This window comes from Aotus nancymaae, unplaced genomic scaffold, assembly GCF_030222135.1.
Source record: "Aotus nancymaae isolate 86718 unplaced genomic scaffold, 86718_ANA_hifiasm-v0.15.2.pri h1tg000020l, whole genome shotgun sequence".
Classification (NCBI taxonomy): domain Eukaryota; kingdom Metazoa; phylum Chordata; class Mammalia; order Primates; family Aotidae; genus Aotus; species Aotus nancymaae.
Window position 1 is genome coordinate 32,464,491 of NW_026988432.1, and position 14,097 is coordinate 32,478,587.

At 43.7% G+C, this 14,097-nt stretch overlaps 1 protein-coding gene across 4 annotated transcripts in view; it reads right to left on the reverse strand.

Annotated features, from left to right (window-relative positions):
• SETBP1 (SET binding protein 1) overlaps positions 1 to 14,097 on the reverse strand; it is a 372,922-nt gene that overhangs the window by 176,894 nt on the left and 181,931 nt on the right. For all 4 annotated transcript variants that reach the window (XM_012440796.3, XM_012440793.2, XM_012440794.2 and 1 more), the window contains exon 3: positions 3,944 to 3,997. In XM_012440796.3, the coding sequence (XP_012296219.2) occupies positions 3,944 to 3,997 (54 nt within the window). The remainder of the gene's footprint in view (positions 1 to 3,943; positions 3,998 to 14,097) is intronic.

The following is a 14,097-nucleotide window of genomic DNA, read 5'->3' on the forward strand; positions in this document are numbered from 1 at the left end:
GGTCTGTGCCTAGCTGGAAACCCCACAGAAAGGTCTTCCATGAATGCCTGTTGAATGAAATGGCAACTAAGTCATGGAAAGTTCTGTTTTCTCCACAGTAAAACACGTTTTCCTGTGTGTTCTGGTTTACTCTCTTCTCACCTTCCACCACAATGTGCCCTTGACCATAGTAGCAACTGACATTTTAGAAACTCATTATAATAGCCACTCTTCATAGGTGGCAATTACACTTGCCCCACACTTAAATTAATACTCCATTTTTCCTAAAAAAAACCATCCTACTCTCTGAGACAAAAGAAGGTTTATGTAGCTGGTAAGGACCAAATCCTTTAGTCTGTGCTTTCCTCTGTGGGGGATGTTCTTTGTCACCTCACTGTTCCGACAATGTGGCTGGGCATGCAGGACCTGCAACTGAATTTGGTCCCCATTCTATGGCTATTTCCTTATCACATCCCCTGCCTTGTAAGCCTGTGCACAAGCACATGGGCATCACCCATGGGGACTTTACTGCAAAGCTTAAGCAGCCTGCACATTCCTGTAGGAACCGAGAAATAAAAATAAATAAATCCCAAGAAGGCTTGGATGCTCTTTGTATCCTGGATGAAGGCACTGGATGCCAGCATTTGCCTTGGATTGCCCCTGGAGATCTCAGTCTGCAAAACGATGGGATGTCTAGCAAGAGGAGAGTAGTAAATGAATGATGGTACTAACGACTAGTGCAAGCCTGGCTAGCTGCTAGATTTGGTAGTGTTGTGGAAAGCATGCAAACAAACAAAAAATAAGGTAACAAACAACCATATAAAATAAGATCATTAAAAAAATTTATCGATGTGTGTGTCTATGTAGAACAAAGAGCAGAAGACTACACCCCAAAACATCATTGTCTATGTTTCTGAGGTAAACTAATAGGGTATTTTTTTCTTATGGTTTTCTGTATATTCCAAATTTCTACAATGAACACTTACAACTTTTATATTAGAGGAAAAAAAGGAGTAAAAGAAAAACACAGAGGAAAGCATATGGTTACTGGGCTTTTACTAAAGAGAATTAGATGTCAGCTTTTATTCCTCTTGGGAATAGAGAACACTAACCTGACCAAAGGAAGAGAGAGCTCTCATTTCCAATAACCCAAAGACTTAGAAAGGAAGATACCCAAGTGTGTCTGCTGCTTCAAAAGGCAAGAAGAACAGGATGTTAGAAAGTAAAAGGAGACATGTTTGGAGGTAGAAGAGTCAGGGTGGGTTAGGTGTGAATTTCAGAAGCTTTTCCATCTGTGCCTTTAAAACTAGCTGAGAATAGTACCCGCCTACCACCAGCACCAGGCCTGACTCTAGGAGAAGCTCTACCCTGTGGCCCAGAAGCCAGGCTCACCAGCTTCTGGGGAGACCACTCCCCTACCCCAAAGCACAATACCTTAGAAAACATGAGCTTTCAGGCTCATCCTAAAAAGTCATGTGTTTATTTCCAGGAATGAGCATGGCATTTTTAGTAACCAATAACCATGAGGAGAAAGGCAGATACTCACTTCCTTACCTTCCTCTTCTCTATCTGGATGTAGAGAGAAGACAGAGACAAATGAACAGAAAATCCAGCTCAGCACAGTCACTATGCTACACATTTTCAAAATCATCGAAGATTCCGAAACTATTTTCCTTAAGAGTCTGAAGCAGGAAAACAAACAAACAGAAAACCTCTACATTCAAGTGATAAGTGTGTACCATGCAGAAGCTGAGAGGATAGATACATTATCCCTGGGAGGGGTCCTCAGTGAGTCCCCTTCTGACAGTCAGTGATGGATTCTGAAGGCGAACACACCCATGAATTATTGAATGGGACTCAGTTTCATCTGAAACCCAAAGAGAGAAGGGGAAGAATAACAACAGAAGCCAGCAGTTTGGTGCAGTGGGGCTGGAGGGGGCAGTGCAAAGCCTGTGGACAGCTTTCTGTTTCTGTTTTAAAAAGCACCCAAAGGGTAGTGTTGACCTGAGACACATCTGAGTCTTTCACTAGAGAATTAACTTTGATCTGGGCATTACACCCTGGCCACAAGTTTCCCAGGACTTCCTGGCCTCAAGAATAGGCATCCTGAGGAGTGAAAAATATGCATTTATGCTTCTAGCCTCAGGAGGATGGCATGCAAATGGAAAAACATGGAAGGGGTGAACAGAACCAGGGGAGCAAGCCATCTGCACTGGAAGCCGTGGGGCTGGCTGTGGGGTAGTCTGGAAGCTGCCTTTCTAGGACCGTGCCCTCAAATGTTATGCACGAACTCAAATATCTCTAACTTCTCCTTCACTGGACAGCTCGCTCGATTACTTTAAATCTAATATCTAAAAGTGTAGGTCAACAAACAGGGAGAGAATGTGTTTGGCTCAGAAGAAAACCATGCCAAAACCACACACACGCACACAACTCCAATAAACTCAGTCTCCACCATGTGTCCTTTTCAAGCAGTAAAACAGCGCCACACAATTTCCTTTAATTTTATAAACTTTCAGATTAAAGAAAATATTTAGCTGGGATTGCCACCATGTATGAGTGTGGAGGTGAGTGGGGTAGGTGGTAAATGTTGATTTTCTTTTTGTTTTTGTTTCACATTCCCTTAGCCCAACTGGAAGTTTGTGTAAGTATGTGAATAAGTAATTAATTAACAGTTTTCAATGGTTGACAAAAAAAGGCTTACCGGCAATCTATGTCTAAAAACTCACTACTTTCCAGACAGGGGGATCAACAAGATGAGATGAAAACACCCCATACTAGTGTATGAATCTATCTTTGATTCTCAGCAATGGGGCCCTTGATTCTGTTAATTCTCTTCTTTTAACCGACCCCCACCTCCGTCACCTGTTCCTAGCTCTCTGTGTGACCTCGGGCCACTCTGCATCAGGACTGGGTCCTCAGATTCCTCAGCAGTGACTGTCACTCACATGGGAGAAGCATAAGGAGGATGCAGTGAGCTCCTGGATGTGAAACACCTTTAAAGAAGAAAACATTCCCAAATATTGAAATTCCTGCAATTAGAAAATTATTTGCTCTGCCCCTGGAAGTTCACTGCCATTAGCTAGGACGTATTTTCCCACAAAGGTACAGCACTGTGGGATCCTGAGGCAGGCACTGAGTTGAAGGGTGACAGAAAGTTTCATTCTGAAAAAGGGACAGAGGCAGGGGCTGAGTACCCTAATAATCACCTTTGGATTTATTGTTCTTTATGTACGTGTTCTCCCTACACTGGGCTCTATGTGAGAAAACAAGGGCTTTTGTATTTCTTGGATTTCTGTGTATGTGTGTTGGTGTTTACATTTTGTGTATAGACTCCTTTTCCAGAGACATGAAGGATGACGTCCATCTTCACCCCTGCAAAAAAGGTCTCCAGAAAGCCCTTGCCTACATCCTCACAGAGTTTGTCCATAGTAACCTCCAAACACCACTCTGGCCAGAGATAACAGTGGCCCATTTCCTGACCAAGATCAGCAAACCTCAACTGTCTGCCTCTGCAGGAATCTGAGATTAACATGGCTATCAGATCTTGACTGTGAGGCATTTTCTGCAAAGATTACAGAAATGTGCGCGTATCCTGTCCAAAAAGAGGGAAAAACAGGGAAGAACCCCAACCCCACCCCACCTTCTGCTGATTTTGGTTTAACCCTTCCTTAAGCTGAGTCCCCAGCACTTAACATTCCAAGCATCTTATCTATATATATTTTTCTACTATAAAATATTAGGAATGAAAGAGCAAAAAGAGGTGGCTTTGTCCATGCTGGAATGAGAGGAGCCGGAGGAGGGGAGTAAGCTGCCGGATCATTTTCATAGTTAGCATTTCGAGGGAAAGAAGCTAGAAATCCAACGTCAAGGTTTCTGTCCTGGTCCCAAGGGTGCTTGTTGACCACCAAATTCTGGAGCATTTCACTCTTCCAAACTTCATAAAAGCATCAGTGGAACTTACCTGTGGCTGAAATCCTTTGAGGTCATTGGCTGCAAGGTCACTGGCTGTGAGGAGCTAGAAAAGAAAACAGGAAAATTCCTCAGGAATTTTCAGTTTGCATACAGTATCCCCACGACAACTGATCAGCAATGGCCTTACCATAGCCTGTATGAGAGCTACAGAAGTAGGATCACAAAAGGCAAATGTGAGATTTCTGGACTGAGAGTCTAGGCTCAATGGCCTTCCCAATTTGTGTCCCATCTCCGGCATTATCGCCTCTCTCTTGCTGCCATCTCTATGTGCTACCAGTTCTTCAAAGGATCTTAAATTAGGAATCGTGGGCTATGGATGGCCTTCATCAGGTTCATGGCTCTCTGCAATTATAAGTATGGGTGAATCTACAGATGCAATTATTTCCTTAGAGAAAGGGGCCCTGGTTTTCTTCCTGCTATCAGAGTGGTCTGTGATCCAAGAATTACTGCTTCAGCAACAAAGATCCAACTCCTCTAAGTGGGCTTATTATTTTTCCTTTAAAAAAAACTCAGCTCAGTACAAATGGTCCTCTACTCTTCACATCTATGTGTGACTCAGTTTCCCTTTGTCATATGTTGCCTATGATTGTATACACGACTTAGCTTTTCATCGTTTATGCTTCAAACAATCAGATACAACATAAAAGAATAAGAGTCAGTTATATGTAGTTTCTGCACCTCTGTGTTTAATCAATATTAAGACTAAAGTTAAGGTTTTAAATATTTTTGCATCTTTTCCAGGGTTTTGCACAGAAAACGTCAATCAAAAATACATGATTGGGCCGGGCGCGGAGGCTCACGCCTGTAATCCCAGCACTTTGGGAGGCAGAGGCGGGTGGATCACGAGGTCAAGAGATCGAGACCATCCTGGTCAACATGGTGAAACCCCGTCTCTACTAAAAATACAAAAAATTAGCTGGGCGTGGTGATGCGTGCCTGTAATCCCAGCTACTCAGGAGGCTGAGGCAGGAGAATTGCCTGAACCCAGGAGGCGGAGGTTGCAGTGAGCCGAGATCGCGCCATTGCACTCCAGCCTGGGTAACAAGAGCGAAACTCTGTCTCAAAAAAAAAAAAAAAAAAACACGATTAATTAGTAAAATAGTTGCCTTCTTTATTATTGCTTAAAAATGCTGGGAAAGTGTGAGATAAAGAAAAAAAGGGCAGATGCTTATTTTGATTCAAGGAGGGGGACTGCCAGCTTTGTTAGGCCTGAAGAGCATTTGTGAAAAATAGGAAAGACTTCATGTTTGCTGTAACAATATTTTGTTTGGGTCAAGAAAGAGAAGTCATGCTGAGCCCCAGGGCCTCCAGCCTTCAGAAAAGCTCAACTGGATTTTTTAGCTTCCCTAAATGACTGCCAAAAATGGTGCTGAAGTGATGTTGAAGCTAGCACCCAGCAGAAGAGAGGTGGAGAAGGTACAAGCTGCACTGTTTCCCCACACCCCATACTGCAGGCTAGACCCCCCCATGTGGAAGGCGTCTTGGGGGCAGGCGGCACCACCCTGGTGAAGAGTTGGTTTGATCTCTCTGATTGTAATAAAACAGCCAAGCCACAGCCCACCAGGCCACTTGCCAGGAACTGACAGTCCCTGCCTTCAAGGAACCTATAGTTTGGTGGAAGAATCAGACATGCAGACACATGTACATCTCAGTGGGAGCAGAGTGCAGTCAAGTGTGAGCATCAAACTGGGGAAACGAAGCAAGGAGCAGTCAGGGTAGGCTTGTTGAAATAAGATGGAGTTTGCATGTAGCCTTGAATTCACATGGAAAGGTGTCAGAGCAAGGCACTTCAGCTGGGAGCAGGTGCAAGAGCAAAGATGTGAAGAAAGGAAGTGGCCAATCCTAACACACCTCCACTTGCATCTGTTAAGTACCAGCCACAGCCTACCTTAAGGAGAAAGGTAGGGAATTAGGATACATTGAGGATCACCTGGGTGGCTGGCATACTGAGTGCTGCTTTATGTAATTTTTCATGTTTAATCTTCACAACTCCTTCATGAGACAGAAAGTATCTCCTTTTTACTGATGGGAAAATTGGGACTTATGGAAGCTAAGTAACATTTTCTAGGTTTCACAGCTAGTATATGTATTTGGGATTTAAATCCCCAACTATAATTTCCCAAAGCTCATGCTTTTTCTTCTATAATAAAATGTCTCTGAATTATAGCACACTGTAGACCATTTGTTGAGGAGATGTGACACAGGAAAAAAGCTGAGTGCCAGACTATTAGTCAAATGAGCCAGAAAGTAATGTAAAGTATGTGTCCCTGTGAACCACCCTTAACTAACTCTTCCTCTCAGAAATGCTTGTATTTAATTGATAATGATCATTCACTCATCTGAATTTATCAATAAACCTTTACCTCTAGCTTGAGCTTGGCACAAGATTAGGATGGAGCTGGAGAGGAGGGGGAAAAATGGCTGGGATGAGGTATGGGCATGGGAGTGACCTTTGCAAGGACATGACCACCACCATGTGTTAGCATATTGGAATCAGAGCTCAAATCCTTCTGGGAGTACAGATGGCAGAGATCTTCCTACTGCCTTAGACAAGGTTTCCCAAGTCACAAGAGGCACATGACCACAATGTCTAGTTCCTCCTAGTTCTGAGATCCCACAGCTAAATATAAACCACAAAGGTGTTCAAAGCATCTTCAAATATGCACTATTTCCTCATGTCAAGGGTTTGGGGATTGAAATATGACCAGATCCATTTGTTTGATTGGAAACAGCAATATGGCATCTCTGGTTATTATTCTTTATGTCTCTAACTCATAAAAGTTAGAATTTGTCCCGCTCTTCCCAGAACACTTAGATCCCCTTTTCCTTCTCTTACAGAAAAGCCAGAGGCATGAGTTCTTAATTTATTAAAAGTTTTGTTTCGAGGCCAGGTGCAGTGGCTCATGCCCATAATCCCAGCACTTTGGGAGGCTGAGGCCGGTGGATCACTTGAGGTCAGGAGTTTGAGGCCAGCCTGCCCAACATGGTGAAACCCCATGTCTACTAAAAAAAATTTTCAAAAAAAAAAAAAAAATTAGCCAGGTGTGATGGTATACGCTTGTAGTACCAGCTACTCAGGAGGCTGAGGTTGTAGGAATTGCTTCAACCTGCAAGGTGAAAGTTGCAATGAGCCGAGATCGTGCCACTGTACTCCAGCCTAAGCAACAGAGTAAGACTGTCTCAAAAATGAAAACATAAAAGTTTTGTTTCACGCTGTTGTATGTATTTTTACTCTTCTATTTTTCACTTAACAAGAACATGCTCAACAAGACCCTAACAAGACTATGGCTTCTATCTTATGGAAAATTTGCATTTCTTAATGTGTTGAGAAGAGTCTAGACACACAATTAGTCACTAAATAACCTGTTTGTCAAATGACTTAAAAGGAAAGGGGAAATATTGTCAGCCCAGAGGTGAGGACAAGAATGCTTAAAGTGCTGAGCCTAGAGAACAGAAGTGTGAGAGGCAGGCTTACGATATCCTCCAAGCTGACAAAAGGAAACGGCACTCAGCGCCTAGTACATTTCCTGTGTGAAGGAGGCACTCAAATATTTGAATGAATTAATCAACTCAGGCACTGGGGACAAGCTCTTCTCCAGCCACTAAAGGTTTTACTAGAGAATATTGGCTGGGGCTTCAGTGTAGAAATTGGAAGTTAAATTTAAGGAAGAACAGTATAAAAGGGAAAGAAGCTGAATGGTGAGTAAATCCATCACCAGGGAGAGACAGTGGTCTCACCCGTTGCTCTGGTTAAAACAGTAAAATGTTAAATGGGCCCATCCCAGTTCAGATGTTTTAGTGTATCTGATGATGTGTGGGGGGATGCAGGGATATAATGTCTGGGATGGAACTCAAATGACGCATAAAACTTCTGGATTCCTTTTCTTGTGAGATTTGGAATATTTAACCCACATTCTAGCATGCATTGAAGGTGTTTCTGACCTGGGAAACAACCAAAGGCAAGGCTTGTGACATCTCCTTACAATGAGTCCTGAAAGAACGGTGTGTATAACAGTGTGTCTTCCTCACCACTAAGCCATGACCTCCTGCCTTTCTGGCTTCTGGGTTTTAACCATGTATTAACCAAATGCATGGGCTGTTGGGCCAAACGTAGGCCCTGCACTTTGAGCACTCCCCTTTTCAAAGCAGATTATTTCCCATAAGTCTACACATTCCACACCAAGGAATGGAGAAACAGCTGAACTTCAGGTGATAATATATGGTGCTCAGGTGTGGATTCAAAATAAAGAAAAAGATCACAGACCATCTACATCGGGATCCTGCAAAACAGTTCCATTCTTACAGTGTCAGGGTCTGAAGGAGGCAGCTGGAGGTCCCTGTAGGGGAGGAGAAAATCATGGTGTACCCAGTGGGCTCAGGAGCCACCTCTGCTGGGGAACTGGGGTGAGAAAATGTGTAGACCAAGGGCCCGCACGGTGCCTGTCTCTCTCTACCTTCACTCAGAGGGGCTCTGCTTTTCCCTGTTTCTTGTAAGCAACTTGAGTTGAAAACCAGTGTTTTGCTACTAAAGCCGTTTTTAAAACTCCAGACTAAGTTCTTATCAGTGACATTTTCAAGATCACATTGCTAGTTAACAACAGGCTTGGTTGAGTCCACTAGCCTCGAGCACCTCTGCAGAAACCTCCCCTAGAGACCGTATCTGTCCAGTCTGGCACTGACAACCAGACATAACCGGCTGCTGATTTCTACCCTAAAGCTGGGCTCAGAAATCCAAGGGAAAGTGAGGCATGGGCAAGAAGTATACACATCCCTCCTCAAAGCCACTGCCTTGAAAAACACAAGTCCCAGACTCTTCTCTACTGCCTCCCCCACTTGAACCCTATCTCCATTCCAACCCACTGGGAAATAGTTCACTGCTCATGGTAGCCTTGCTGTGTCGGGATGTGCAGGGATCCAAGACAGGGAGGCAGAGAGGGAGGAAAATGAAATCCCTCATGGCTCTAGGGACTTCAATCAGGCTGAAGTTAATGAAAAGGATCCTGTCTTTTCCCAGGATGGCTAAATGTCTGCACTGCTCCCAGCTAGAGGGTTAAGGGTGCAGGTTGGAGAGGGCAGACAGAATTACATTTAAAAGGCAAAGGAAGGAGAAAATTCTGTTATCTCCCTGGTGGAGCCCGGCAGTGTTCCTGGAGCCCTGCTCACACCAATCTCATTCCTGACACGTCTTGCTGCTCTCTAACTCACAATCTAGCATGCATTGAAGGTGGACACAGTCCACATTCAAAATATTAGGAGGATGACTCTGCCTTCCATTTCTGAGGAGCTGCAGTTCCTCTTTTGGCATAAATTCAGGTTGCTTTCTTATTTTTTTTTCTCTTTCTCTGAGCTTGAGGGGAGGGTTGGAGAACAAGGAGAACTGAAGGGAGATGAAGGACGCTGTGGGGCCCTATGGAGGTAGTAGAAATCCCTTCACCAGCTTCCTATGCAGTGACATTCTACTCCCTTGTCTTTTCAAAGTGTTCTCTGAATGGGACTCTCTCTGCATCTCCCACCCAAAATTACCCATGGTACAGCTGCCACCAGCATTCCCTGTGACATCTGCAAGCCTAAGGCTGTCCCTCCGAACAGCTTCCCTCCTCCCTGCAAACTTCTATAGCGTCTAAACCTTCCCACACAGGAGGGGAGGAGGTGACTCCATTTTTCCCCTGTCCTCCTACCCTAGGAACAAACGTCATGTCCCCTCTGCTGGCCCTTTATCAAAAGTACATACTCCATCTGGGCAGAGTGGGGCCTCACATATCTGCACCAATTGCTCTGGCTGAACCCAGATGCTTGCATTTGGGAAGAGGCCACTGACACAAAAGGCAGGGTGTGGGTCAATCTGGACATCTGGCCAGAAGGATCTTACTCAGTTGGACAAGCTGAAGACTGGTGGCCCTGGGGACAGTCCAAGTCATTTGTTCTTCTCAGATATCGAAAGTGTTTTCCTTTCATGGGTATGGATATGCTCTTCCTTTTCCTGTGGGCCAAAGAAATGGATGCTGGCACATGAAGGGAATGGACAGATAGATTGATGCATAGGTAACTGGGTAGGTAGGTAAAGAAACAGAGTGAAGATGGCTTTGGGGAGAACAAATGACCCATTTTCAAATTTGCCCTCAAAGATACCGTTCTTTCATTAAGTAAGCCTTCTACTTCACCTCTCCTCTTTTCGATCTGCCCTCATTTCCATTTCCAATGTAGGAAATGAATCTTTCTCTCTTTCTTCATTTTGTAAAGTGTTACTCACTTCTTTGGCTCCAGAATGGAAGTTGAACTCAGGCCCACCCCAACCCTTCAACCCATAAAAAAGTTCAGAACACCCTATGGGGAAGGAAAAATATTCCGGCAAGCCGAGGCAAACTTCTAATCATATGTGTGCTAGGGGCTGCTTGAGATAAACTAGCCCCACACTCTCCATTGTAAAAGGCAACTGAGACACAGAAAGATAAAGTGACTCCCAGTGGACAACCAGAAACAAAAAATCTCACTGTATGTATGCAACCAAAGAAAGTTTCTAATATCCAGCTATACTGGGTACTGGGGATTCCAAAACAGGCAGGAAGAACTGTAAGATATTTCAGGGGTCAAGACAGAGAAAAGAAAAGGGGTCTAAGAGGGCTTCTACCAAGCAAAAACCTCTGACATGACCAACCATGAAGGAAGCCACAAATCCACAGAAGGAAATCTGGAAATTGGAATGTAAGGTGGGTAAAATGGAACCAGCATGTTGCTACTCTTTCCAGAGGTGATAAGTGAAACACTGTCATACAAAAGAGCACTGGACATGGAGCGGGGGGAAAAGCAAACTTGTGTCCTAGCCCTGGTTCTGCAGCAACTCAATATGGGGTCTGTCATGGGATCATTTACCTTTTCAGGTCTCATTTTACCACCTATGAAATGAATGCTATTTTCCCTTTGGCCCTACCCTGCCAGCACCCTAAAGCATCCCTCTCACCTCAGGGATGGAGAAAAGATGAAAGGACACTGTCTCCTCTGCCCCCTGAAAATACATACCTCTAAGAGCTTGTTTATACTTTGTGGAAGAATTTCTATTAATAATCAGAAGGTCAGAGGAAAGGACAATGGGATAGTCTTGTACTATGGATCCGTTATTGGCTTACAAATAGGAATTTGGACAGATGGCCACTCAGACTGCTACATGAGTTCCCCATTCCAGTGAGGCTGAAGTCAAATCCACACCCTAGCTAACAGTAAACAATCTTCCCATTGAAAAGGCATTAGTCCTACTGGCCAAGGCATTGAGGTGGGGATGGTGGTGGGTGGGTAGAGCAAACACCAAGGGGCTGGTTTCCCCCCAGCCTAAGAAGCAAGTTATATACTCCGAGCTGCCATCCTAGCTGAGCTCTGTCCTTGTGCTAAATCCTCTCAGCCTCAAGAAATTTTAAAGATTAAACCTGAAATCACTGACACCTCCAGTCTTAATATTAGGCTCTCTTCCCAAAGAGCAACAAGGATGACTAATAACAACTTTGTATATCACTCCAAGCAAGCCCGGTCTTGATTGCTTATATTATTCTTGTATTGCTTCTTTAAATGATGGGGTTCTAATATTTACAGGTGAGATCTTTAACAAATTCCCCTAGATATGGAGCCAAAAGAGCTTTTATACATATTTTTAAAGACTCCATGCACAACCGTGGCACATATAACCCATGCTCTTACAGTGGTGTGTACATTTGCTTGCTGTCCAAGTCACAGCTATTTCAACTTATGGGTGGAAACGTCTTTAATCCTCCACCTTACAGATTGCAGCTATAACTACAGAGACCACATGGAACAAGAGGGCTCCAAATTCCCTGTTCTAGACTCACTGATATTATCAGTCTTGTTTTATGTTATTTGAACTTAATGAACCTACAGAAGTTTGTCCAACCCTTTTAAAACTTGGCATAGAATTTTTTGAGATGCACCATTCCTCAGACCAAGAAAACTGGATTTTATGTAGGGCATCTGTTTTTTTTTTGAGACAGAGTCTTGCTCTGTTGCCCAGGCTGGAGTGCAGTGGTGCAATCTGCAATCTCGACTCATTGCAACCTCTGCCTCCCCGGTTCAAGCAATTACCCTGCCTCAATCTCCTGAGTAGCTGGGATTACAAGTGTGTGCCAACATGCCCAGCTAAATTTTTTTTGGTATTTTTGTTTGTTTGTTTGTTTTAGTAGAGATGAGGTTTCACCATGTAGGCCAGGCTGATCTCGAATTCCTGACCTCAGGCAATACACCTGCCTCGGCCTCCCAAGTGCCAGGATTACAGGCGTAAGCCACCGCACCTGGCCTATATAGGGCATCTTTTGTGGTTTTGGGTGAGAAATTTACATAGGTAAATCTGGTAGAAATTGGTGACATGGGATGTTAATATTAGAATTTATTAATCATTTCAGTCAAAAGTGGCTCAAGAGACTAAAGTAGTATCTGAGGTTCATTCAGGATTAGTAGGTGATAAAAGGTATTTGAGCCTGGCTTGGCTAACTCATGTTCTTTTTCACTACAATATAATACCTTATGAGCCTCTGGCTACCTTGGGTATGTATACTGCTGGGATCTCTATCAGGTTCTCCATGATATGCCTCATGTTCTGAAGTGAACGATAAATAAGAAATCTACAGGACAGCGGTTTTCAAACTGTGCCCTAAGAAGCGCCGGGTTTCATAGAAGGGCCTTGGGGATTGTGAAGTGAGTGAGAGATGCTGAGGTGGGAGTTCCAGGCCCTTAACTCCTCTTTCTTCAGAATAGCACAACTTTTACTGGTATATTATATTGGACTTCCATGTTAAGATCTATTTAAATTAAAGCTTTGTAAAAATAAAATTTGGTAAATCCATATCGTAACAGAGAAGTATACTACATACATGACCAAGCCATTCTCAGTCCTAACAGAATTTACCTGAGGAAAGAGAATTAAGCAGCTTACCTCTTTAAAGATGCTAAGATAGTTGTATCCTACCAGGAGAGGATTGAACACATAAACAGACCTTATTTTAAGATCATACTGCCTTTACTATGCACATGAGTACTCATGGGGAAAATGCCTTCCCTTCCTTTCTTTGTACTTTGTTTTTTTTTTTTGAGATGAAGTTTCACTCTTGCCTCCCAGGCTGGAGTGCAGTGGTACCATCTTGGCTCACTGCAATCTTCACCTCCAGGGTTCAAGTGATTCTCATGCCTCAACCTCCTGAGTTGCTGGGATTACAGGTGTGTGCCACCATGCCCAGCTAATTGTGTGTTTTTAGTAGAAATGGGGTTTTGCAATGTTGATCAGGCTGGTCTTGAACTCCTGACTTCAGGTTATCCACCCACCTCGGCCTCCCAAAATGCTAGGATTACAGGCATGAGCCACCGTGCCTGGCCAAACTTTCTCTATACTTTTTGCAGGCAGTATGCCTGCTCTCTTCATCTGAAGTTCTGCAAGCAACACGCTTAGGAAAGAACAACTAATGTAGGAAAAGAGGAAAGAGCTAAAAGATATGTTGCTTCTCAGGAGACAATCTTGGTTGTAGGTCCTTTCCTTCCAAAAGAATTAAGAAATCACATTACAAGCATTTGTGGGCTGTTTGCAAAGTCTGTAAAAAGCCAATAAAGGAGGATTCCCTCCTCGAATGTATGCCAAGCAAAGCTGGATGCCGAGGGAATACCACCCTCATCTTCCTCTTCTTCTCATCATTTATGGAATTTCTGCTTAGAACTGACCAGATGATCTGCTCACTTGGCCCAAGAAGAGTATCAGAGTTTTCTAATTCATCCCCCTGGTGAATCCCAGGAAACTGATTTACACCCCTGGGCTCACTCAGTGGCAGAGAATGAGAGAGTCAGAAGGTGCTCGTTTCAGAGAGTGCCTGAGCACCAGAGTCAAAAGCTCTGCTCCTCAGCTTAGTTGGAGCCAATTTGGCAGAGAATCTGGGTCCTTCAGGCCATATCTGGAGCAGTTAATCACAATTACAGGTGGATATCTGAAAGGGATAAACGAGCAGGACTCAATGAACTGAACCTTGTAGTTGCAGGTAGCCGTAAGTTTTATAATTGTAAAAGCCGCAGGTTAAAATAGGAGAATCTCCTCCTGAAATCCCACTTTGAACTGTTGGCTATTATAATCTGAAAAGTAACTGTGATTTTTCAGAACCTACT